This window comes from Denticeps clupeoides, chromosome 17, assembly GCF_900700375.1.
Source record: "Denticeps clupeoides chromosome 17, fDenClu1.1, whole genome shotgun sequence".
In the NCBI taxonomy this organism is placed as follows: Eukaryota; Metazoa; Chordata; class Actinopteri; order Clupeiformes; family Denticipitidae; genus Denticeps; species Denticeps clupeoides.
The window spans coordinates 6,754,808-6,782,352 of NC_041723.1; the positions used below are offsets into that span (position 1 = coordinate 6,754,808).

At 44.5% G+C, this 27,545-nt stretch overlaps 1 protein-coding gene across 3 annotated transcripts in view; it reads right to left on the minus strand.

The window, feature by feature from the left end:
• The window catches only part of wwox (WW domain containing oxidoreductase), a 180,551-nt gene that overhangs the window by 76,493 nt on the left and 76,513 nt on the right, over nt 1-27,545 (minus strand). The window contains exon 9 of one of the 3 annotated variants that reach the window (XM_028957293.1): nt 11,186-11,212. The exons of the other annotated variants lie outside the window; for them this stretch is intronic. Coding sequence (XP_028813126.1) covers nt 11,210-11,212 — 3 coding nt within the window. The 3' untranslated portion in view covers nt 11,186-11,209. Of the gene's footprint in view, nt 1-11,185; nt 11,213-27,545 lie in introns of those variants that run through there. 3 annotated transcript variants of the gene reach the window in all.

The following is a 27,545-nucleotide window of genomic DNA, read 5'->3' on the forward strand; positions in this document are numbered from 1 at the left end:
AAGCCCCGATACAATTAAGCGCGGGAGCGGCGCGCTCGGCGACACGTGCTGGCGACGCGCTCGCGATGAATGTCAAGCTGGTAATTGCGGTTATAATTAAGGCTGAATCTGAAGTTGCGGTTAATTGTACCTTTGTGAGGCGATTGCCGGGCAGGGTCGGGGAGTGAGACTCTCTTCTTCTGAGAGATCGTCCCCAGAAGCCGGCCTCTGACAAGGGCTTAATTATTATGAATATTTCCTCATTATCACTTCGGGTTTGTCAGTGATGACCTCATCTAATTGCTACACAACAGCAATTACGTCAGGACAATCCGTCTTCATTTGAGGCACGGCACCGGTCTACAGCGGCGTGGAGGAATTTCCCACAGTGCCGTTTGTAAAACGCCACATCGGAGGTTCATGCTGTACTGTTGTGTTCCTCCTTGATTCATGAGAGTATTAAGGTACTAAGTGTGGTAAAGTCAGTGTAGTTACTCAAAAAAAAAACTGACCAGTCATCTTCACCCGTGTTTAACTGTTTGGCAGTTGATTACTCGTTATTAGACATTTATTACCAATAACCCGTAACTTTTAAGAAACCACATAGACGTTTATCCCAGTGTTTGTCCTGTTGTGCTGTGTTTTTTGGAGTTATTTGTGGCCAAAAAAAACGACTGATTTCAAGGTCAAGTTGTCAGCTACATACATGTTAGATGGTACATAGTGGGATAGCTTCTCCCAAACTTGGTGCTACATGCAAAGTTTAAAACAAAGTTACATACTGACATAAAGTGCATGTGTGCAACAGACAAAGTGGCTACAGAAAGTGCAAACATGGGACACAGGCAGTGCAAGAAAAACATTGAACAACATAGAAAATGTTAAACTAGTAACAGATAGTGCTAAACAAGTGAAAGGACTGATTTAGGTACAAAGTAAAAATAGTGCAAACGCTGCTGTGCAAAATTGAACAGTGCAATAATATATCATATTTACTCTATATATAATATAGGTAGAGGTGTGTGTGCATGTGTGTGTCTTTCCTGATGGCTGGTTGCTTTCCTGATGCAGCGTGTGTGGTAAATGTCCATTGTGGAGGGAAGAGAGGCTCCGATGATCTTCTCAGCTGTCCTCACTATCTGCTGTGGGGTCTTGTAATCCAATGTGGTGCAGTTCCCAAACCAGACAACAGTCCCTCTATAGAAGGTGGTGAGGATGGGTGGTGGGAGACGGGTTAATTGGGGTGTGGTACCTTCATTCTTTTCTTACATCAATAAACATCTCTTTAGTTTTGTCCATGTTCAGAAACAGACTGTTGACCTTACACCAGTCCATTAGTCTACCCACCACGTTCATGTCATCACTGCAAAGTCGTGGGTCAGCAGGGTGAACAGCATTGGACTGAGAACACAGCCCTGAGGAGCTCCAGTGCTCAGTGTGGTGGTGCTGGAGATGCTGTTCTAAATCTGGACAGACTGAGGTCTCTCAGTCAGGATGTCCAAGATGCAGTTGCAGAGGGAGGTGTTCAGGCCCAGCAGGCTCAGCTTCTTGATCAGGTGCTGAGGATTGTTGGTGTTGAATGTTGTGCGGTGCTCAATGAGATGTTAGAGATGTTTGTGAGAACATCTGCCAGCAGGTCTGCACATGATCTGAGTATCTTCCAGAGATGTTCGCTGGTCCAGCAGATGTTTGTGAGTCAACTCTGCAAAGAGTTTTCCTCACATCTGCCGTGGTTAAACACAGCACCTGATCACTGGGTGGAGGGTTGGATTTCCTCAGATTTACCTTGTTCGGTGTCAAACCGTGCATCAAAGTAATTTAGCACATCCAGTACGGAGAAGTCATTGTCACAGGCAGAGGTTTTAGTCCTGTAGTTTGTGACTACTTAGGGCCACCTTGTCGTTCTTCCAGAAAGCGGAGTCTCAAGCAGTTGACGTACCTCTGCAGTCACCCACAGCTTCTTGTTGGATCTTGTGGTGATGTATTGAAGACTGTAATGTCATCAGTGCATTTGCTGATGTACAAAACTCCACATGTGCTCATCCAAAGTTTTGATTCAGTGAGAATCTACCAAAGTAAATGGTCACGAAAATAAAGAAAACACATTGAATGAGAAGGTTTGTCCAATTGTTTGGCCTGTACTGTAGCTGTTGACTGATGTTGTGTACTCCTCCAAGCTGATGATATTTGCCAGTCACTCAAAACATTCTTGAAGGGTAGAAATGGCTCCTGATGACCAGGTTCTCATCTGCTTCAGAACCAGTTTTGTGAGCAGTCTGTATGCTGGAATTAGCATAAGAGTGATGTGGTCTGATTGGCCAAGATGGGGTGGGGCTCCGCCCGGTATGCGCCAGCGATGTTTGTGTAAACATGATCCAGAGCACTTTTCCCTCTCATCACATGTTGATGGAATTTAGGCAGAGGTCCTGTAGTTTGTGACTACTTGTGCAGTTGTGTCACCGCTGTCCTGGAAGTGGTTGTGGATTTTCTGCCCATGTGCAAATGGCTCGAGACAGTTTGGACCTCACTCCTGCGATCTCCCGCGACAACGAACAGTCTGTCAGGGTGTGCATTCTGCAGATCTTTTCTGGTGTGCTTAAAGGCAGAAATGTAAAAAAAGCACCACTGTGGATCCGGAGAGGCCACTGTGAGCTAATGTCGCGCCACCATCTTGGTTCGGACCAATTTAATAAATTCAAACAATTTGAACTATTGTTTACATTTATATAAGGCTAATCAATTAATGTAACATTGTGGTAAATGTATAGAGCAAATAAAATTTAATTATCAAGCACACAAAAAAGTGTGAGACCAACACTTCCTGCCACTTCCAACAACCGCAACCCTCGACTACACACATGACACTCTAAGTGTTCCAGGTGAAAAGAGGTCACTGTGGAAAAGAGAGTCATGTATATGCATAAAAAAAGCCGATTGAAATATGAAACACACGTCAGCCAACACATGTCTCTCCAGTTCGCCATCGAGGGTTGCTGACATTTAAAAACAGCTTCAGCCTTGTCGTAACTGCCAATCACTCCTCCACCCTTCTGGGATGTCCACCCCGCACCGTCACCACCCCCACCACGCTCACCTGTCTACGGGACGCCCAGAGAAGAAAGTCACAACCATTATCACTGTGTCAAATGGGCGTTATAGTCACATTTCATTACCGTCGATGACGATTACCACAGCCATTTGGAAAAGTCAGACGGGGCCTCCTGAGAGCAGCAGGGAACGCGTGGGATCACTTTGCCAATAGGTGACCTCTAACAATCATCCGCACTCATATTAATTTATTCATCCTAAAGCAGATCAATCAGACGCATTTTAATAATGGAATTCAGATAGGACTCGCCAGACGGACACGCAGCAGTGTGCTCATATTTGGGACGGAATCAGAAAAGCAAGAGGGACAAATTGCAAAAATGGCAAAAATGGGCAGGATTTCTCAATGAAATTGAATTCCCTTTTAGTTGAACATGAGCCTATTGATCAAAAACACCGGTACAAAATTAGTCCGCAATTAAGACAGGAAGTAGCCATGCTTGCAAAATATAGTATCTAAAGGGATGTAAGAAAAAAAAAAGAAAGACATAAGACTTTAATGAATATACGGAGGAGCCCACAGTCAGATCTCAAGTGTCTCAGCTCACGACGTGTAAACATTAACAGCCATCTGCTGTTTCTCATATCGATTGTGACGTGTGTACAGTGTGTGTGTGTGTGTGTCTGTCTGTCTGTGGATATTCACTGATGGGTCCTCATACACTCCTGCAGCAGTGTCCTCCCAACACATGACTACAAACAGGGAGGCGGAGGAGGGGAACGGTGGAAATTTGAAGAGGTGCTGGGGCAGAAAGCTCTCAACGAACAATGAGAATGTCTGTGTTTGTGTGTGCGCCACTGCAGCGCCACCACATTTCTTATCTTTTGAGTGTACACTGCAGCAGAGTGAATGAGTGAAATGAACGAGTGAATTCCACAGACAAACAAATGAAAGAAAAAGCTAAATCTAAAAAGACTGCACTGTTTAACCTGCACTGTTTAACCACGAACACAAATTCTACCTTAAACCAGGGTCATTACTGGGGCACGGGCCACTTCGTTAGAAACCTACATGGTAGACCTCTGCAAACCGGGTCTTCTCCACCAACTCGACTGAACACCTTTAGAAGGGCCCAGACTAACAGCGGCTGTTGAATTCGTCATCCATCTGTAGCACCACCACTCCATTACAAACTAAAGGCGGTGAGGGGTGGACGAGGGAGTACAAGTAAGAAGCAGTAGGATGTAAATAAAAGGCTGTCCCACGCGTGCCGGCGGAGGTCCTGCATCCGTCTCTCGTCCCCCCCCCCCGTCCTCTCCCTCTTCGCTCTCCAATCCTAACCCTCTACACAGATGATTTCTATGCAAATGCACCAGGCGCTGAATTAAATCCAAAACACAGTTTGTAAAAATCAATTCTACTGCAACCCGCGTGGCTCCACATTCAGCCGACAAGGCGCCTTGATAAATATTCATCCTTTATGTACCATGTGTCTCAAAAAAAAAAAAAAAAAAGCTGTGTTTGGCAAAACAGGGGCAAAGTTATGTTGTGTTGGGTGTTGCGGGTAGAGTAAGCCCCTCTCTCTGTTACACCGAGGTCAGGGAAAAGGTCGTTAGGACGCTCCCGGGTGAACTTGCATGTGTGTGTGTGTGTGTGTGTGTGTGCCTGTGTGTGTGTGCGTGTGCCTGTGTGTGTTTTTGGGGGTTTGTGTGTCTCCAAGGTCAGACGCTGCTGCCTGACACATCTGTCTGGTGCAGTGAAACAATAAGACGGAGCGCCGTTTCGGGGTTGGTTACTCCCTGTTTCTAATGTCCCACTGATCTCATCAAGGCGCTAATGCGGTGACCGCAGAGTGCTCAATCACCACCAAACAAAAAGTGAAACATAAGCCGCCTGATAGGAGGCCCGGGCACATAATTACCAAGGAACAGAGAGGGGGGGGGATTAAATAATAATAAAATCTTCTCTCTTTTAACTGTCACACAGCGCGGCCTAATAGAGTGTTAACGCGGAGAAAAACACGAGCCGTTTCAAGTCCAGAAGGATACGTGTAAGATGTAAGATATTACATTCGGTTAAATATTCAGGGCTGATTCGACAGATGATTAAATTATTTCAGATGTGAGCTTATGTACACCAGGAACTTGAAAAGTCCAGAGCTGTTTAAAAATGCATCAAACATGGTTTTAAATTAGGTCTAATGTCGACGCGCTCCCTTTTTTTTTTTTTTGACACGCCGAGCTCGGTGTGTCTGTGTGTGTGCATGCAAGGGAAAAAATGGGGGTTGGGGGGTAATTTACACCCTTCAGTGGAAGTAAAGTGCAGATAAAAGTGTCACTCAACGTAAAGCTGCCTCAGATCATAATATATCACAAGTATCAGAACGGGTTTTGTTCACTTCATTGTTTTTTATGCTAAAAACAATAACACAATATTAGCTTTCTGAAAATATTTTCACGATTGTGGCAGCACATGCTGGCTAGTGTTAATTAGAGAAGTTGAGAACGATTTTTTTTAAAAAGAAGCAGAGCGTGAGCAACGGAGAAAACCGAGGAATGAGACGGGGAAGACGGAGCTGTGTTTGTTTCCTCGTTGATAATTGGGCAGAAGACGAGGGAGTTAAGACCCCTTGGGGGGGGGTGTGGGAGCACGCTAAACACCACCACAGTTCCCCGCCGCGGACGCCGTCCTGTAAAAAAAAAAAACTAATTTACAGACAAGACAAAACCAAACACAGACCCCAAATCCTCAGCTCTAATGAACACTTTCATTTACACAACCGAATTTCAGTACCGGATGAACGGGACATAAACAAACTCTATTCAAACCACCATCTCCGTGTTTTTTTTACTGTTTTGATTTATTTTGCCTTTTTTTGGGGGGGGTGGAAGGAGGGTTAAAAATTCCGCAGATTAAATAAAAAGTGGATTAAAATGCCGGCGAGCGGTGCAGGTGTGTGCCGAGAACACACTGGGGATTGGGAGGGAAGAGGTAAGCTACAACTCAAAGCAAACTCCTGCCGTAAGCATTTGCAAAGTGAAATGTTGCATCGTTTGTGGCTCCAACAAAGGTCGCTAAACTATTTTTTTTTTAATGCAAAAGGGCACACATACGGCACAATGATGACGCCACGCTTCAGTTGGCAAACAGGGCAAACAGTCATACAGATGAGCTTCATATTTAAAAGGCGACGTGGGCGATGCGGGAAAAGTGTGCGCAGGGTGGAGGTGCTTATGCCTTTGGGCTCCAAGTCAAATAGCTAAAAAAAAAAAACAGTCTTAGCAGGCAAGCGAGTTTGGGCTAGCGCCTTTATCAAATGAGCTAAATCCACGACGGGGCCAAACAAATTTCAACAGAAATGTGTTTTGAACATGCAATTACATCGGCTGAAAAAAATCCAGACGAATTGGTGGGAAAAATTTGAAAAAAAAAAAAAAAATGCAGCTTCATTTTCCTAAAAAAAAATGTTCTGCTCTTAAATAAACAGCAGTCGACCCTGCGCTGTGATTGGTGGAGAAGAAGTCTAGCACGGCTGGTAGGTTTGCACAATCATTTCGCCTCTTTAGATGCCTTAGTTAGCATGTTTTACCTGTTAGTAAAGTGCAAGGTTTTGCATATGTAAAGTGGCAAGTATTTGCTACATAACCTTGGTTGCTGCTGGATGGTAGTTGTAATTACTTTTCTTTCGTCTTCATGGTCACTAGAGCTGATGGTAACAATATCAGACGCTCTTCTCATATAATATTGCTTTAATATTAGGCACAATTAAAAACAGCAGCGTGAGCCTCATTTAGAAATGCGCGGGGGAGGGCGTCCGCCGATGCCAACACACCGAAACAAAGAAATTTGTCAAAATGTCGGCCGCAAAAGAAAAATCAATGTTCACTTTTTTAAATGTAAATGCAGAGCCCCGGCGAAGGCGCCACCCCTCACTCGCAGACGGGCTGCGTGCGCCACATGCGCGCCAAAGCACAATGGGCCGCGTGCGCCATTTGCATAGGCATTGTGAGATACAAGGTGGAAAGACAAGGCGGGCCGCGTGAAGAAAGGGCAGCGGAGATGAATGCCTTCAAGACGAGGGAAATCCGGGGAGGCAAGAGGAGCCGCTCAACGCGCTCAGTGCCGGCAATAAGCCATGCAAATCTGCCCCGCTCGCTCTTTCCATAACAAACAGGCCGGCTCCGGCTTCTACGCCGCAAATTGATTTTCCTTTTTCCTGGGTAGGAGATTGGAGTGTGCATATCTGTGTGTGTGTGCGAGGGACGCCATTGCGTCTGAGGAAAATCCAAAGAGGGGCTTTGTTTCTGCTCCGACGCTAAACCTGAGGATGAGTGTGAGGGACCCGGTGCTGTCCACGACCAGACACACACCTCACATCAACAAGCCGTGGTTGTCGTGGCACAGAGACCGGGGCAGCGGAAATGAGCGTTCAAAAGGTCAAAGGTGATAAAGCACACTTGAGAGCTACACCTGTCAATTTACGGATTGCGAAGATAACCTTCCCTCAACAGCATCCCATTTTCTCCACCCCACCCAAAAAAGAAAGCCTTCATTCACACTCTTCACTTCCTCCGCATGAACACATGAATAGCAATTAAATTGATTCTTTTTCACCTCGTTTCTATTCCCCCCCCCAAAGTCTTCCTAGCGTGAGGATTCTGTGCCCAATCTAACCTTCGTTTGTGTACTTCATATCTCTATGAGGAGTTCTAACAGAGCGGCTAAAAGGATCTTTATCAGACGGTGAATTAACGCACAGAGTCTCCATTTGGAAGCTAGCTGTATCGGGCCAATCCATTAAAAAAGCCCTGAAAAGGGGCCTGCATCAGGGACACCTTGAGAATGAAGAGAGGACCTTGCCGCGCAGCGCGAGAAACCTTGCTGAAGCAGCATTCTTGCAGAGAAAAGGGAGAGTGCGAGAGGGAGAGAGGGAGAGAGAGAGAGAGAGAGAGAGAGAGAGAGAGAAAGATCACAATCACACACTGGCACAAACCAGCACAATTACCTGCTAAATAAAGGTCATTTGCGTCAGTTCAACATTAGTGCGCGAGGGGAAGAGAGAGAGAGAGAGAGAAAAAACTGTGTAATTACTGCGACATCACATAAAAATACGACAAAAGTGTATTTATATACAGTTAAATAATACATGACATTTTACAGCCGATACATAAATAAACAATACCTATAATTACCTGGGGTAATGGATACTGTTCCTGATTAGTCAACTGCTTATTTAAAACACCTCAAGTGTAATAAAGTAAATGAACTCCATTCTAGTAACACTTTTATACTGTTAATAAAATTAACAATGTCGCACTGAGGACAGCCTTGCCTTAATTAGAAGAACAATTAAAAGATCAAATTAACAGATCAATTCAGACATCAACATCCATTGAAACTGAGAAGAAAAAACTATATCACAACTACATCCATTTAAATAAAGAAATGAGCTTTTCATGTAAAGTACCTCCATTCCATATAGTGTAAATTGGCCTTTGACCTGTGCACCCATGATCTTACAATGTATATAGGGTGCCAGTAGCCTAGTGGTTAACACACTCGCCTACGAACCAGAACCAGGTCATAATATATCACAAGTATCAGAACGGGTTTTGTTCACTTCATTGTTTATTATGCTAAAAACGACCCAACAATAACACAATATTAGCTTTCTGAAAATATTTTCACGATTGTGGCAAGACACTTACTAGCATTGTGTCCATGAGCAAGACACTTAACCCTGAGTGTCTCCAGGGGGGGACTGTCCCTGTAACTACTGATTGTAAGTCGCTCTGGATACGGGGCGTCTGGTAAATGCGGTAAATATAAATGTATATACAACAAAGCAAAGTTGTTGTCTTTTTCCCAGAAAACAAACAGCAGCCTGGTTGAACACAGCAAACGTAAAATTGTGAAGTACATGCATTTCAGATCAAATTAGGCCTTAATTTTTCATAATTGTGAAGCCATTTGCACACTTTTTCCATTTCATTAATATAATGACAAAAAAAAAATCTGCTTATTTCCAAAAAAAAGTGCTGCGTTGTGCACAGGAAACCGGAAAACTGCACCCGCTCTCTGTCATGCAACTAGAAACAAACAACAGCTTCTCGGACGGCACACTCCATTAATCTTCCTGTAGGCCCCGTCCTCAGCGGGGTTAACCCAGGTGAGTGAGGGGGTCTGGGGTTGGGGCTCAGGCGAAAGTAGGGCCTTACTCAGGCCTCCTGGAGCATTAGCCCCGAGGCCAGGGCAGGATCGACCACACCAGGCCAGGTCTCCCCGCGGGGCGGGGGGGGTTCACGGCTCCGGGCTTGGGCAGGGCAGAGCCGGAGCCAGAGGTCTAAATTAAGAGCCAGGAGAGGGTCGGTCAGTGCGAGTCAATTCCATGACTACGGCCCATTCGCTCTGACAGGATGATGTAAGAGCTCTCTGAAGTGCAACGCTGACCCTCAACACCCTTCTGGCTTAACCTAGTCACTGGGTGGGGAAAGGAGGAGGAGCAGGGAGGCATTGTGAGGAGATGCAGAGCACCCCACTCATCTCGGGCCTCCGAAACACAGGCCACCTTCCACCAGCTGACGCGACCAAGAGGCCGAAAATCGTTCAGACCAGGCATTGTGGAGGTGCGGTGAAAGGTTATCGGCGTAGGGTAACAGACACGCCGTCTCTTGCACCAATTAGACCAACAAGGGACCCACCTGCCACCGTATACTCCCAGCGTGGGACGCCATTCACCGGTTCGCTGATGACTTCACCCCGTTTGCCGATGAGGGGAGACAGAGCGGGAGGCCGGGTTTTCACTTTCACTCCAAAACAAGGACTTCCTCTGTGCCCCTGTCCTCCACCCGTCATCTTCTTCTCGCATGGTGAAGCCCCTCTTCCCCCCCGCAGAGCCCGGCACACAAAGCCCCGCCACACGGGGCCGATTCAGGCCTCCTCTCCCAACTCCCTTCTGTCTTCTGGCTCTCGGTGAAATGATGTGTGCGTTATTCTAAAATCCACATACAAATTCGATAATGAGATTTAGAGGCAAGGACAGAAAACACTTAGCTACATGGTGACACTTTCGGTGACATGATGATTTGGAAATTGACCTAGCTACGGAGCTACAGAGGGCGTTTTTGTGGTGAAAATCTGAAAAAAAAACTTTCATTAACAGAAACAACATGAACTTACTGCTGACCTGATGAACAGAGCTGCATTGTAAGGGGTTTTGTGCGCTGAACACTGAGGGATGAGGGGACAGAACAGAGAGGCTTTGCAGCCCCCACCTGAGGGACAGACAGCAACTCGGTCCCCAGCGACCCCTCCTTACCTGCGCATCCTCTTCATTTCCCCGTTAAGCTGCCGGGTCCGACTGCGGAGACGCGTGGATTTGCGCTCATCGCCGGAGTGTCTAAACCGCGGGTTTTACATGTGTTACGCGCCGCTGATACACAGCCACATTAAAATAACCAATCACGGCACTGACACACACACTGCACCACGGCCAAATCCATCACAGTCTTATTAATACATACATAGATACATTACACACACACACACACACACCTGCATAAGAGCAAATAACAAACACCTCCGCTGAATCCATCACAGCCTGATTAATACATACATTACACACACAGGCGGAATTCATCATGTCTGTTTAATACACACATTACACGCAGAATACACACACAGACAGAGGACAAAAAGATCTGAACCTTAACTAATAAATGAGGAATAAGGCTTAAACCCACATTAATCCACTTGAGAGAGATGCTTTCATTTGTGCTGTCTAAGATAACTGACTCTTACAAAGTAAATCAAGTAAGATGTTGTGTGTGTGTGTTTGAGAGCAAGTATGTGTGTGTATGTGCTCTTAATCTCATTTATCAGAGCTCCGCTGCCTTCTCTTCTCCTCTAACAAAGTTTCCATTGCTTTGAAATTTCGAGATTTTCGCTGACAAGTCAGCGCCGCTCTAAAAATAAAACCTCCAACCCATTAGTAATGACACGTCCATCAAACACCTCAGAACAACGCAGACACAAAACGCCAAAACCGGGAGAGATGGACTGATGGACGCTCAAGGAAGTGATGACTTCCTCTTTCCACTGTGGTCCTCGCCAGTGAAAGAGGAACATGAAGAGGACGACTGAAGAGAGAGATGGATGGTGGACAGTAGGTACTAGAGGGAATCACTGACAATGGCAAAAATGACAATATAATAACTATAACAACAATTACAGTGCTTTCATGATGTGAAAAAAGTTAAGAATTAAGAGCACATAAACTTATTAGCTCTAACCACTGTAGTCAGACTTTATTTTAGTCATTTAAAGTGATTTAAAATACATTTTAATGCTGCCTAATACGTTACCAAAAAAGCAAGATATTTTGCAACATCAAAAAGGTGTAACATCATTAACATTATAATAAACATTTAAATTAGCATTAAATAAAATTATCCTCATATATTTTTGTATATTTAATTTTCAAAGTCAGTACTTAGTAATAATATGAAAAATATTTCAGTTCACCGGCCATCAGCCGGTAGACCAAAAAGTTAACTTTGTGCCCCGGTGACATATTGCCCTATCGATTTCTGTAGTCCTCAGAATTAATACGCAGAAACATAAGGGCACAGACAAGAAGGAGTAGAGGAGGGAGCGATAGAGGGAAACGTAAAGAGCACTTCCTCAGCGGTGCTGATGCTGTTTGAGGAATCAAATGGGCTCATTATGGATGTGTTTGCGTCTCGGGCAGAGGGGAAATCCATGGCTGGCAGAGGCTCTCTGGCTGCAGCCTTCATGCCTAATGCATGAGCCCTAGTCTGCGGAGCCCGCACCGCGCCGGACACGGCCGCCAACACTTTCATATTCTAATAAGCACAAGAGAGTGGAAATTGCATTTCTAAAGCCCCCGTATTAAAGGCTGTTCGGCTCAACACGACCCCAAACATAACTCACTAGTCCTGCATCCACTGCTGGAAGAGGGGAAAAAAACATACAAAAAAAAAACCTGCCATTGCCTGTGATTAAAGTCTGCTGACGACAGCGATAAAATAACCAACAGAAAGTTGCTGTAGAGGAGGGGACAAGAGAGACTGAGGCAGAAAGCAAGAAAAACTGTGTCTGATGAATTTGTATAATTATATTATAGACAATTTAGATCAATTTACTTCCAATGCCACTCAAAAAGCAATTGCAGGTAACCTGTAGCAAACTGGTGCCCAGCCCAGGGATTAGTTCTAGAACCACAGCCTAAAGGGCAGAGGGGAGTTTAGGGAAATCGTTTAGGTACTTTCTAGTGTATTATGCACAGTGCCGGAACATTATGTGCTGCACGTTGGCACAGCGGTTTGTGGCATGGCGTCACATGAGTTTGGAGTTCGGCTTGCAAAGTCACTAGGTGAATTGGTAACTCTTAATTGTTCACAGTTTTGTGAGTGTGTGTGTGAGAGAGTCAGCAAATGATTGAGCGAGTGAGTTTGGGTGTGAGTATGTAAGTGAGCGAGTTTGTGTGTGAGTGAATGAGAAATTGAATGAGCGTGTGAGATTGTGTGTGAGTGAAAAGGTAAGTGAGCGAGTTTGTGAGTGAGTTTGTGTGTGAGTATGTGAGCGAGTTTGTGTGTGAATAAGCGAGTGACATAATGAGTGATTGAAGGTGTGTGTGTGAGTGAGTGAGTGAGTGAGTGAGTGAGTGAGTGAGTGAGTGAGTGAGTGACCAAATTAATGATCTTTAATGAGTTTGTGAGTAAGAAGATGAGTGTGTTGAGTGTGTAGAAAGTGTGAGTTTGTGTGTGAGTGAGAAGGAGAGTGAGCGAGTGAATGAGCGAGTGAGTTTGTGTGTGAGTGAGTGAGAAGGAAAGTGAGCGAGTGAATGAGCGAGTGAGTTTGTGTGTGAGTGAGTGAGTGAGTGAGTGAGTGAGAAGGAAAGCGAGCGAGTGAATGAGCGAGTGAGTTTGTGTGTGAGTGAGTGAGTGAGTGAGTGAGTTAGTGAGTGAGAAGGAAAGTGAGCGAGTGAATGAGCAAGTGAGTTTGTGTGTGAGTGAGTGAGAAGGAAAGTGGGCGAGTGAATGAGCGAGTGAGTTTGTGTGTGAGTGAGTGAGTGAGTGAGTGAGAAGGAAAGTGAGCGAGTGAATGAGCGAGTGAGTTTGTGTGTGAGTGAGTGAGTGAGAAGGAAAGTGGGCGAGTGAATGAGCGAGTGAGTTTGTGTGTGAGTGAGTGAGAAGGAAAGTGGGTGAGTGAATGAGCGAGGGAGTTTGTGTGTGAGAGTGAGAAGGAAAGTGAGCGAGTGAATGAGCAAGTGAGAAGGAGAGAGAGCGAGTGAATGAGTGAGTGAGTTTGTGTGTAAATTTGTGTGTGAATGAAAAGGAGAGAGAACGAGCGAGTGAGTGAGCGAAGGATTCCACTCAATGTCACACCTGAGTACTCGGACAGAATTTACTATTTCTTGCACGTACTATTAGTTGGCATGTATGGGAATGTTACATCAATGAAATTAGAACGTTTCACAGACTCACACCCCTACAGGTTCTCTTCAAATATCCACCACTGTCTCCGCTGCAACTTGAATCTGTGGATTGGACTCAGTTTGAGAGACCAAGGCTTTGCAGGAAGCTTTCCTGGAAGTTCAGGCCTTCATGAACCACATATTTTGAAGCAGGCAGCATCTGACCCTTGCCAAGTGAAATGGTTTTCAAACAATTCTAACATTTACAGCTTTTGAATCGTGAAGTGCAGCCCCATAAAATTCAGAGAACGTGGGGCACAAAGTAACTTTACTTTTTTTTTCTTTTTGCGCCTCAACATAATTACATCAGGACTAAAGTTCACGCAGCCAACAGATATAATAAATAAGCACCTGATGCTCTGGTTTGTGTTTATGATGACTGACATCTCACTCTGACAGAAAAACACAGTTGATTTTGGCAAATATGCCATTTACGTAATTTTATACCATCAAGTGAACATGAAACAGAAAATAACATTACTTTTTTTTTTTTTGTGTCTTTAACCTGATTGAAGCATCTTGAGTGGAATCCTCTGCTGATGTTTCTTTTGTGTAAGAGTTATCCATGCAATTATGGGACAGATTAAACTGGATGAATCTTTCTCAGTCCAGCTAATGAATGTCTTGTCAGGCCATCCTGTCTTCAAATGCATCCTCCAATGGATTTTTGGTCCTATTTATTGGCATTATATTGTACTTCTACTACACATAGTATTCATATATGTTGCCAAAATCCAAAGGATTCTAGGCATCACCATTAGGTGGCTGACTGATTAAAGCGGTCAGACCCAGGCGTTAACACTGACAAGTCAATCATCTTAAATTACCGTAGTAATTAAAGCCTGCGTGCATGCTGGCCCTCTGCGGACGAGACTGTGTAAAGAAGTGGACGGTCTGCACAGGCGAGCAGATGACTGCCATTCATATTTATTTATAAAGCGACACAATGATAAATGACCCCTGGCAGCTTCAGATGTGTGGAGTAGAGGAAAGACAGACGTCGCGCAGCATCTCCTGATCGTCAAGGATAGGGGGGCTGGCGCTTGCGTGGCACGCGGGCGCGCAGTTAAAGCCTGAGCAAACGTGAAGGTGGGACTTTATGTTCTGTTCTGGATCAGCGCTAATGGCTTTAGTCACAAGCCACAACGCAAAGGAGATGGAGTCACATGCCCGTTTTACGAGCTGGCATCCCAATCAGGGCTTCCTGACCTCCTCATGCACCCACACACACACACACACACACACACAAACCCTGGCAGCATCCCACATATGATCACACACACATCCTGCAGGCCAGTGCTGCTTTTTCCTGGTTATGACGGGTCTTTGCGTGTGTAAAGCCTGAATACATACTGTGTTCATGAGATACCACAGGGCAAACACACACCGGGGCATTTGACAGCAGGAACCAAACTGGATGTGTGTGTGCTGGAGAGTGTGCAGAAGCTCGTACGACTGTGAATAGACTCTGTGTAAGTGTGTGTGTGTGTGTGTGTGTGTGCAAGATCAGGCCTCGTGTTTACACACATTATTACATCGGGACAAACGTTCGCGCAGCCAACAGATGAATAAATAAGCGCCTGACGCTCCGGTTTGTGTTTATGATGACTGACGTCTCACTCTGACAGAAAAACACACAGATCAATACGTCAAGCTGAGGGTCCGACTGGAAGCTTCCGGAAATTTCTCCGGCCACATCGTGCGTAGAGCATATACGTTTCCTGTCCTGCCACTCAACCACATAATCATCACATAATCATTTCAACAACTGTCCCACACTGCCACCTTCTATCATGTCTCTGCATTCAGACACCATTTAACGTTGTTCATTATTGGACTTGTTTTTGGCAAATATGCCATTTACGTAATTTTATACCATGGAATGGACTTGACTAGCAGCCACTCATTCACTATATACTCTCCCTCTCTCTCTCTTGTCTTCAATAACTGCTTAATCCACAGTAGGGTTGTGGGTTCCGTAAACCATCCCAGGACACTGGGCGCAGGGTAGAACCTGACCCTGGGTGGGTCGGCAGTCCCCTCACACATAAATTATTAAATTCCACCAATGAGAATTTGATCAAATTTAGTCAGTCTGTGACACTAGAAAAAATTACATTGTTACATGTTACATTCTGAAACAATGATTTCATACATTATTTACAGATGAAACATTGCAACACACACACAAGTTTAAGAGAGCAGCCATTAAATTAGAATATTTAGCACATATCCTTTCACCTCAAACAAAAAATCCCACTCCTCTTTGAATCTCCCCGTTTAATTAACGTAACGCCAGTGGCAATTAGAACTGATTTATTACCCCCTCCAAACTAATCTGCATCCTTTCAGTCCTAATGACGGAGAGTAGGAGCAGAAAACCGCCGCTGCCACAGACTACAGAGCGCCTTTGTGTCCATCATTCATGGCATCACTTTTTATGGTTTTAATGGAGTGTATAAACATTTGAACAGGCCTGAATAAACATTACAAAACAAAATGGATTTTGTATTGATGGGGGAAGTGAAAGAAAAAACCTCTCTAGTTTATTTCCTTAATAAATCACAGAATGCCAAATTCTGATAATATATATTTTTCTATTTCTACTTTGTTTTATCTTCAAGTGAAACAATACAAGCAAAGATTTACATCACATTTACATTTATATCTAAATCTAAACAAAAACGGGCCACAATCTCAGCCATCCCATATTTCGTTGCCAGGGCAACAGCACAAAGGTAATAAAATGGGCTTTAGAGCAACACGCCAGTTGTAGCTACGGCACATGTTCAGTAGATAAATAAACAGTAAATGGTAAAAAAAAAAAGTATTTTTATACTTTCCCGAGCGTGGCACATTCAGCCTGATGTTGTACAGTTCGCTGCATGGCTGTTTGTGCAACCAGTAAATAAATTCCGCCCACATTACAAAGCCCCATTATTGTACTATCATATCACACAGAGAATAAATTGTCAGTAAAGGCAGACGCAGCGAGATTTACTCCCTCGGATAAATCCAGGCATTAGGGAACAATTTGCTTCTCTAGAAAGCCCCCTGCTCTTTTTTTTTTTTTTTTTGCCTACAAAGTGACTGGTGGAAATAAAAATATATATTTCAGCGTAAATAAATAAATAAATGAAAAACAGAGAGGGATCATGGAGCAATTTATACTGCTGCTCATGCATCCAGCACTTAACTGGTTTTTATATACAGATATATTAATAAGGTATTATGCACAATAACATTTTTATGGATTTTAAATGGCCATCATTTACCAACACTCTGCACAGCCATCACATGGAAGGGCAATTTTATAACCCCTTAATGTAAATCTTTTCTCCCTTTTTCCTTCTCTCATCCTGTAGGAGGTACAACGCATTAAGGAAGTTTTATCTTTCTCAAAGTCATTATCAAAAATGAGCCCAGGAGCGTAGAGCCCAGAGTTGGCCACCGACAGGGTGACTACGGATAACGCTGAGTGACAAAAGGCAGTAATTGTGCGCTACAGTCATTTCAATGAGAAAAAGGAAAATGAAATTGGGCCAAAGTCACAGAAAGTGTTAACACGATCATTATTTATTCGTTGCTTGGTGCTTGGACATTAGCCACTGGTCAGGAGTGGTCGGAGATGAGTGACACAACAAACACTGAGCAATGACCCAGGTTACATAAGGACACGTCATGAGCAGTGAGTCCAGAGAAAACCTCAAGAACACGGCAGATCATCAGATCTACAACAGCAGCAGATTCAGGCTGTTCAGCTTTAAACAGAGCAGGTGGAACAGGAGTAAAAACAGATGGAGGGGAGAAGAAAGAGAGCAACAGACTGACTGTATGGATGAGAGGAAGATTTAATAATATCAATCTGTGTGTGTGTGTTGCACACATTCATCTAAAAAGCTTAGAGAAGAAAAGTGATGCTGGGCCTCAGAGAAAGAGGTGTCACATGTGGACATGTAGACACAAAAACACACACACACCAGTACAAGACACTGTCGACATGCATTTGCATGTAATACGTATTTTAAGTCTTCTACTAGATATGGGCAGTGGTGGCCTAGCGGGTAAAGAAACGATTGCCATTTTGAATCCTGAGCTACCACTTTCAGATATGTGTCTGTCATTATCTGTAGGATTTCATATACTTCTGAAATTTTCAAAGGTTATTTTTCACAGGCTTCTATGGACTACAATGTCCAGAGGTTTGAATTTACGTCTAAATGTTGTATAGACCCTATTGGCTGTTGTATAATCCTATACGCTTCTACAAACTGGGTTAAACAGAAACTGCACGTGTTAAATGAATATGATTGTGATTTGACCGGAATCAAATAAAACCACATCGAACGACAAAAAACGGAAAAGCTCACAACCATTTTGCATGAGTGCTCTTGGTACAAAAAACAAAAAAACAATTGAGTCAATTAGCCAAATTTGAGGAATGGCCTGATCAATTCTCTCCAGAGCGGAGCATCTGAGAGGAAAACAAGCTCGACTGTCCAAATTAAATGAAGAAATCTCCATTATTTTCAGTAAACACCAGACCATCTATCGGCGTTCCCTTGTGCGTAATGACTTCATTAGCTAATTCCTGCCGGCTGAGTGGCGACGAGGCGCGTCTTTGATGGAGAAGATCTAACAGCAGGAGGAAGAGGAGGAGGACGAGGGGGAGGAATCAGCAAATAAACACACACCATCACTGGGCCTCTGATCAATTAGCGCAATGAAAACACAATGGATTTTACATTACCACTCGGGCGATCATTATTGGTTTACTTAATGTTTTGTTGTATTATATTCTCCACTCTGGTTGATGGAACAGAGTGGGGATCAATGGGACAAGGGGGCCGCACCCAGTACCCCAAACCACTTCACAAAGGCACACACACGAAAACACAAAGGAAAAGGCAAGCAGGACACGACAAGTACATTTGAGGACCATTGCCTCAGTTAGCCTTAACTTCAAACTTGGGTCCTGGTGGAAGAAGTGGTGCTCTGTAAGGTTCAATAAAGTGAAAGTGAAGTGATTGTCACTTGTGATGCACAGCAGCACAGCACACGGTGCACACAGTGAAATTTGTCCTCTGCATTTAACCCATCACCCTGAGTGAGAGGTGGGCAGCCATGACAGCTGCGCCCGGGGAGCAGTGTGTGGGGGCGGTGCTTTGCTCAGTGGCACCTCAGTGGCACCTTGGCGGATCGGGATTCGAATCGGCAACCTTCTGATTACGGGGCCGCTTCCACTGCCCACAGGGTGCTGAAGGGTTGAATCTGCCCTTAAATTTCAAGTCACCGTATGAAGTAACTCTAAAAATTTTTACTGTAAAACTGAACATTGATGATGTCATGCATATATTACAATGTTCCTTCCCTTTTAGACAATACCTTAATGCAATTTAATATGGTATGTATTATGTACCATTATGTATCAGTAATTTGTAACAATAAATATTGGCATTTATATGATTTTTAAAACAAATTAAATTATTCTATTTTAAAAATGAGCTACGTGCTGCCAAAATTTGTACTAAAATAGGTCTGATTCCATCTGTGAAACATTCATTCAGAAATAAAATATCTATGTTTCTCGCATGAACACGTGCAATGCTAATACTTTGGTTATTTGTTTATGTTCTGTCTTCTGCCAATCACATGCTGTATTTTTCCATATCTGCAGACACAGAAGTCTGCCTTTCCTGTAGTACCCATAACGGTCAAGGTTAACAGGGCACACAGACCTTACACACAATTACCTGCAACAGTAAGTCCACGATAAAGCAGTGCGAAGTCATCTGAAACAAATAACCAACATTAACCATCAGGGTCCTGCCGATCCTGCGAGGGTTGCAGTCGCACTTTTCCATTTCTCAAACAATTACGAATCCGCTCACTTCAAATCAAACAGGAGTCTCGCATCGTTTCCAGACCTGAGCGCGCACACCGCAAAGACAGGCCTAATGGGAAAAGAGCCCCGAGGAAACTGACTGCTGCTCATTATAAATCCATCGCTGCAACAATACAGACAACACACATCAACAACTTAATGCCCCGGGTCCTACCCGAGGAGCGGGAAGTAGCACTTCGCGAGAGCCGGAGCCCCGCTAGTGTGTGCTGCGGACGTAAATAAATATACTTCCCAGCGCGGCCAACCGTGAAACGCCTGCATATTTAGATTCTGTCACGAGGGCTTCTGGAGTGCTTGTAAAGCCATGTTACGTTTAATAAGAGCAGTAGCCATTACTGGCCGCCTGACAATGGTCTCCACCTCTGTTCCTGGGGCCAGGGGGAAAAAATAAGGCTTTCACATCACTCCGTGGGCGACATGGCACACACAGACAAACCATTATCATATGTATGGGAGTGTGTGTATGTGTGTGTGTGTTTCTCTAGTGACAGGATCAGAGATACGATGTACATTTATGACGGCCTCTACATCATACAAACACTTTGCCTTTATGGAATAAAAGCTGCCACAAAATGGCCACTTGTATTTGGAAATGCCTTTAACGGTAAATAAAGCATCTCTCTTGCTCTCTCTCTCTCTCTCACCATTGCTTCTGAAAGAATAAACAGGATTTTAAACACAGGTACGTTTCTAGACCTGCTGACGTGCCGAAGACCTCACAATCGTGTCCAGGGTGTGTCTGAAGAACTGTTTCTTTGAACTGCTTGAGGGGACATCCTCAGCTAACATTGTAATGTAAGTGGGTTGAAATGTTCTCTAATAGGCTGCACGCCACTTTTGGAGGGTCATTCAAGATTACCGGAAAGATTCCAGAGTGGCACCATACAGCACCTTCATTCATTCCTGTAGAGGAAGAAGGGTGGGTGCTGTTGGACATCCATGGTAATAGCTTATCGGTTGCAGACCAGTTGCAAAATAATATTCTTGTCCGGTTTTATATGGCAGTAGTGATGAAGGACGGAGGTATGAGACTGTTCCTCATATAGCAGGGAGAGATGAAGTTGGTCTGGTTTTGCTTACAGGCGGGTGGGTTAGTTGACCTACCTGCCCCACCAAGGCTGCTGGAAGAAACATCTTTCCTGCAATATGAGAAACAGTCTCATACCTGCCCCACCAAGGCTGCTGGAAGAAACATCTTTCCTGCAATATGAGAAACAGTCTCATACCTGCCCCACCAAGGCTGCTGGAAGAAACATCTTTCCTGCTATATGAGAAACAGTCTCATACCTGACCCACCAAGGCTGCTGGAAGAAACATCTTTCCTGCTGTCAGGACTGTTTGCTACACTGTTCCGCAATGCTGCAATGCTTGACGTGCGTGAGAACTGGAATCGAGATGTGGCAGCTGCTTGATAAAACAGAGGAAACGTTGTGTGACCAGTACAACTTTAACCGTATCAAACAGCATGATAGTCACTGTTGCTGTACACGTGGTAGAAAAGTGTTTTCCAGTACCGTTTGCTACCATGACACCGGGGGACAAAAAGAGTCACCGTACCATCTGCATTAAGGTGTCACAAGCCCCATATCTGTTTTTATTTGGCACCACCTCTTAGTAGTGGCCGACTGATCCAGTGAATAACTGAGAAATTCGCTTTCACTGCTCTGTCCAGTGAAGTAGGCTGGGCATAATGGGTGGTAGTAGCCTAGTGGTTAACACACTCGCCTATGAACCAGAAGACCCGGGTTCAAATCCCACTTACTACCATTGTGTCCCTGAGCAAGACACTTAACCCTAAAATTTAACAGGGAGATGGTCCCTGTAACTACTGACTGTAAGTCGCTCTGGATAAGAGCATCTGATAAATGCATAAACTTCACCTGAGCACAGGTACTTCATGCCTAACAAGGGCGGTCGTAAGGAATTCCCCCACCAATCCTGCCACTGCCTCTCTGGACTTTGGACAATGTTTTGCCCCTTTGCTCTGGACTGCCTCCCCATCACCACTGATTAGCACAATGGAAGGTGGGCGGGGGGGAGGGCAGGCTTCCATACTCAGTGGTGGTACAGGGGGGAGGGACTATATTTTAGGAACTCGGCTGGACGACTAATTGCCCGTCTGGTGTCTCTGGAAACCACACACCGAGATTTCACTGCTGCTCCATAATTGACCCTCTAGGTACCGCAGTAGAACAGCAAATGAACTCTGGGTAAATCTGCGGGCCGGATGATTAATAGAGTGGGGCGAGGGGTTGACCAGCGGCAGGCGGTGCGTTGGTCCCACATCAGACACCTTCTCGACAACCCCGCCCCCAATGAGCCCTGCCCACGGCCTGACTCAAAGCCCAGAAATCCTGCCGGTTAGCTGCAGCTCGTCCAGGTCAGGTGAAGGGTGAGGGGTCAAGGGTGAAGGGTCACGGAGGATGTTTAGCCATCTGGGACGCGCGGAGGACAAACAGGGGACACTGTGTCCCTGTGACAACAACAAGCGCAAGGGACATGGTCACAATTAGGACGCCACCCTGTTTACAGTGCATTATCAAACTTCAAGAGTGACATCACATGAAAAGCCTTTATTCCCCGCTAACAGACATTATTGAGACATATCAATTATTATGCCCCTTAATGGGATTTTTATTAACAATGCTGGCTAAAAATCTGTCGGCTAATCACCACTGACATGCACGGCTCTTTCAGAGGGGGATCCTCTTACGCCATGATTAATGCCATTGTTATTATAAGCAGTATTACGGTAATAGTGAAATAAGAAAGGGCGACAGCACAGGCAGGTGCTGTTCACAGCATATTAATGCAAATGCAATTACGACAGGGGCAGTAATTCTCCTTTTATCTAAGTCACTGCCTCTTGCCGTTCATTTTTTAAGCAGCTCAGCGCCAGGTGGGCGCGAGGCTCAGGCATCGGCGTCTCTTCCTCAGCCGCCCCGGCCTAAAAGAGGAGGCCTTCATTTTTCATGCAAACTGTAATTTAGTAAGACTGCCTATTGATTGCGCGGAGGCCTGTCTCCCAAACAATGCCACTTCAATCAACGCGCTTGGAGCATGCCCAGGGTGCTGCCGATAGCTGCAGTGACTGATTTAAGAGATGGATAAAAAGTAGATACGTCGAACACGGACGCCATGACAAATGGGGCTCTGCTGAACAGCCTGGGACTATGCATCATGATTTAACCAAAAGCCTTGATGAAGAGATTAGAAAGGGTGGAAACGCTCCACTATGAGGAATTTCAATACAGATGGAATAAGAAGGGGTGGTGGGGTGGGAGGAAAGAAGGGCTACAGAAAAAAAATAATAATAAAGGAATATTTTGGCCAGAGTTTCGTGGGACGGCGATCAGCAGCTTTCAACGGCTGGCCAAATGCAAACAACCATCCTGTGATGAAAGCCAGTCTGCTTTTCCGAACATCGCCTATATTTAGAATCAATTTCCTGAAAGCGGTGACGAACCGCTGTGATGTATTCAGTGACTTGGTGCTTTTTTTTCTTCTTCTATTGTTAATTGTCACATTCCAGCAAATGCTTGCAGGCGGCGTTAATCATACCGCTCATTAGCATAAGCCCTGAAAAGCCCCCGACCGCAGGTTGCTTGTCAAGCGGCGTGGAACTCAAGAAGTGGGGACGGAGCACCCCGACCTTGCCTCTCCCTGTGCCCCAATGAAAAGGAAGCGCTGGGGACGGCTCTTCCCTGGGAACATAAAGGACATGAAACCGCAGTGCTCAGAACAAAAGACAACATCCGACAGGAGCATTCCCTCCGAGAAGCTTGACCTCTAATATCTGATTTTGCACAGGAAATTCTTCAGAGAACAAAAAGAAAAATATGCTACCCATCTACAAAAAAAAAAAAAGAAAAGAAAAACCTCAAAAGCTCTCCTTTTATATTCTTCCTCACTTTGAAGTCTTCCAACACGTAGCACTACCAAATCCTCCAAAACTGGCAGTCGGGATTTAAATATACATGTGAGGTCTCACTCCGCACAGCAGAGTTTCATTGAAGACGGAAGCACTTGGAGATGAGAGATATTGAAGTTGGGGAAGCCAAACTATGGACATTTCAACCTCCCCAGAATTTAAAACCAAATTTTTATCATTTTATGAAACAATTAAACAGCTTTTACACATAAATCATTTGATTCCTTTACACTTTGATCCATTTTTCAATCTGACCAAAGTCATAAGCCACCAGCTAAATGTGATTTTAATGCATTTGACCGGAATGGAAGCAGAGAAAAAAAATCTCTGTTTGTCATTGCCTCCTGTATACATGGTGACAGAATCTAAGCTTAAACAAGAAATAGATAACGACACTCAAATTAATTGAATTGAGTCTGTTTAGAGAACAGATATTCTTGTAGAGAGAACAGATATTCTTGTTGTTTCTTACGAAGTATCTGTACTTCGCTTCATTCCATGTCCGAATCCAAACGCAGTAACATCCGCATGATCCAGGCGGGACTAGTCAAGCTGAATGTGTGCACTGGTCCTTACTAGAAGATGACATGCCAGTCTGGACCGGTCTGGACTCTCACAGCCCCGTTAAGCCACTCAATGTTACTTTGTTAATATGGTTAACCTCACCAGACATCGCTACATAAACTCCACTCACCCACAGCCCTATTAAGCGTTTAATTTAATTAGAAGCTGCCTCATTAGTTCACGCAAAATGCCATCCGAGCAGGAAGAGGGTGGCTCTCTGAGGGGACAGGCACACCTGCCTTCCTCACACAGAGGACAGTGCTGCAGAGAGCAGCTCTGATTGAGGGGGATTTATGTGCTGTTTGCCTGCCATCGACAGCCAGACGCCGTGTGCTGCTGCTCGGACCTCGGGAATTAAAGCCGCGTCTCTTCTCTCATGACGAGGCAGGTCAAGTGTTGCGCTCAAGGTCACCGCGGTGGTGAGTGGTAGGAGGGAAGGGCTATGCCACGTCCTCTTCCCCTACTTCCTCCTCTCCTACCCCCCCACCCTATCTGTGGATCATTTCCGAAAAAATAAAAAATAAAGCAAGCAGGGCCTTCACGTCACCTGAGCACCTTTGGTAATTTCCTCACTGTTGTCGAGTTCTAGGTCCTGTAAAGGGACCTGTTTCACTTTGGTATGAACCAGGCGCAATCACATATATACACATCGCAGCGTACAACATACTCACATGGGGCAATGTTTTCCCAATGCTAAATAAGACATGACATTTTTCTTAATTCCACAGCGAAACCTGTCTTCTGGGTTTACAGAAGCAAACCCAGTAGGTAAAACTTTTTATTTCAATGTTATTATTTCCCAAAAGATGTTTCTATGAACTTTTCTATGAGGGAGGAGCTATGTGGAGGTATCATTATTTTTTACAATGTAGTGAATACGCCACACATGAAATGTCTCCAAAACAAATGTCTCACATTCAAAGTCAAAAACTACTGAAACTGAAAAAAGTTCAGACACAACCCAACTCCATTTAAATAAACACAATTTAAAAGCAACCTGAGGTACGGCTTTTTCTTTCAGCTGGTTCCAGTTCCTGTGGCTCACATGCAGAGAGGTGAGATAATGAATGACGAAGAAAAAGAATAAGGAAAGAAAAGAGGCAAAGATAGAGAAAATGTACTTTCTTCCTGATTGCATCACTTCCTCTCATTTAAAAAAAAATATGAACACAGACACACAAAACTAAAGAGCATTGTGCGGCATTTATGCAAATGGTTCTCTTAGCATATATAAATATGCATATCGTAATAAAATGTGATTACTAAAATAATACCTCTAAAGCTGCGCTTTTAACAGGCCTGTATTAACGCGGCGCTGCTTATCCTCACTCCTGTGTCAGACATCACCCCGCCACGTCGCGTGGCGCTCGGCGGAGAGTGCGAATGAGCCTCGGATGAAATGTCAGCGGCACGCCTCTGTATTCACAGGTGTGACAGGCCGCATTTTCTTAAATATCGCCTTTAAGTTAAAGCTGCCGTGCAGCCCCGGCGCTCGGGACGTGGTCTATTAAATATTTCATGAGAACAGGTCCCTACCCTAACCTCAGAAAATCATTTCCCTGTCAGGCAGTTAACCCATGCAGGGCCTCCTAGTGAACCTGCAGATCCATCACGAGAAGGAACAAGCAGAGGGGGAGATGCATGAAAGAACTTCGGAAAGGGAAAGCACAAAGCAGAGAAAGGCCACATATATTACTGTGTGCTTCCACAAAGGCAGTCTGGTCTAAATCCACACGGCACGGACCAAACTACAAAAGGTACCAGATTTAAAGATGAAATTCCAACACAGGAACAAACCACCAACAATCACCTAAATACATAAATAACTTTTTGTTAAGTACATAACTCCACATGTGTTCATTCATAGTTTTGATGCCTTCAGTGAGAATCTACCAACGTAAATGGTCATGAAAATAAAGAAAACACATTGAATGAGAAGATGTGTCCAAACTTTTGGCCTGTACTGTGTGTGTGTGTGTGTGTGTGTGTGTGTGTGTGTGTGTGTGTGTGTGTGTGTGTGTGTGTGTGTGTGTGTGTGTGTATATATATATATATATATATATATATATATATATTGGCTGTAGTTGTCAGAAGTTTTTTAAAAATCAATGGGAAATATTCTATAATGTTGATTATCAACCCTGTTTAGGATGCCGAGAAGAGCAGACTCAGGTGCTGCTGAAATATTCATCTGTCTGGAGGAGCACAACGCCCAGACGATCCCACTGAGCTTGTCCTGAACAGGTAATACACAGAGATCAGGCGGAGAGGGCGGAGAGGGCCATCGGTTAATCACTGCTGCTCCGTTCAGGGAGGGAACTGTGTGTCTGTGTGTGTGTCTGTGTCTGTGAGCAAGAGAGCGAAAAAGAGAGTTGGAGCGGATGAGGAAGAGATAGGCGTGTAGAAGAGAACCCCCTGGGCAACATTCAGGATTGATTAACCCCCCCTACTTTAATTGTCAGATCCTCCAGTCACACACAATGTTTTCCTGTAAATACAATTGTGTGTGTGTGTGTGTGTGTGTGTTTGATTGAATGAATGTGCTTGAGCATACAGCTTAATTGTGCATCTTCCAGAAGAACATAGTTTTTGAAGTTTTTGATAATTTTTTGATGCAAACACGCCTGTGAACACCCACTCAACCCCCCCTTCCCTTCATCCATAAAATCATTTTTTACCCTCCTCTCCCCATCCCTCCATGGCCGACTAAAGCGCCCCTGAAATGGCACAATCCAAAAATCCCGCGATCATTCTTCACCAATTCACACTAAAGCTGTAGATGTTGCAGCTCGGCACTGAAATATGGTTTTGGCGGCGCTCTAACCAACGCCGTCTACATGCAGGACCCCAATGTTTGTGCGGCCATTAAAATGAAAAACTACCTCTTATTCTGCGGCTGTTGAAACACCATTAGGAAATGGAGACAAATGCTGTCGGCTGCGAGGTTTGCATGGGACACACTGTAAATCAGACAGTGACTAATCCCTTCACCACGGGGATCACACCGCACACTGCATTATGGGAAGGCAATGGCGGCTGTGCCCCCCCCCCCCCCCTCCCCCCCACCATCCCCACAGCAGCTTCTCCAGTCCGCTGGAAAATGTGATTCGTTTCGTTTGCATAAAAGCTGAATAATCAAACAGCATGACTGAGACGTCAATGCTGAGCAACGCGTGTGATAAACGCAACATTCGCTTCTAATCATTCAGTTGCATTTATTATGATGCATTTATTCAATTTGCATTTAGAAAACTGCCACATATGGAGTTGACTTACTGATTTACAGAGAACAAAAATGAATTTGTGTGTGTGGTCACTGCAACAGGTAAATGCATAAAATATATTATTTCCTCACCTGTAGTCATACCTGTAGTCGTACATTTCAGAAGCATTTATTTGTGATCCCATCGATTGGCAGTAGTTATTGACTGGCTTTTGCTGCCCAGACAGTGGTCAGTCTGGGCAGGAAGTGGGAAACAGACAGACAATACACACCCCCCTTCCTTCTAAAGGCTTCTTTCTGTCTACATCTCCCACAGTGCAAACCTCAGCATAAAACAAGTTCACACCAACTTACCACAATATTCATACAATATGGATTATTTAGAAACGATGAATT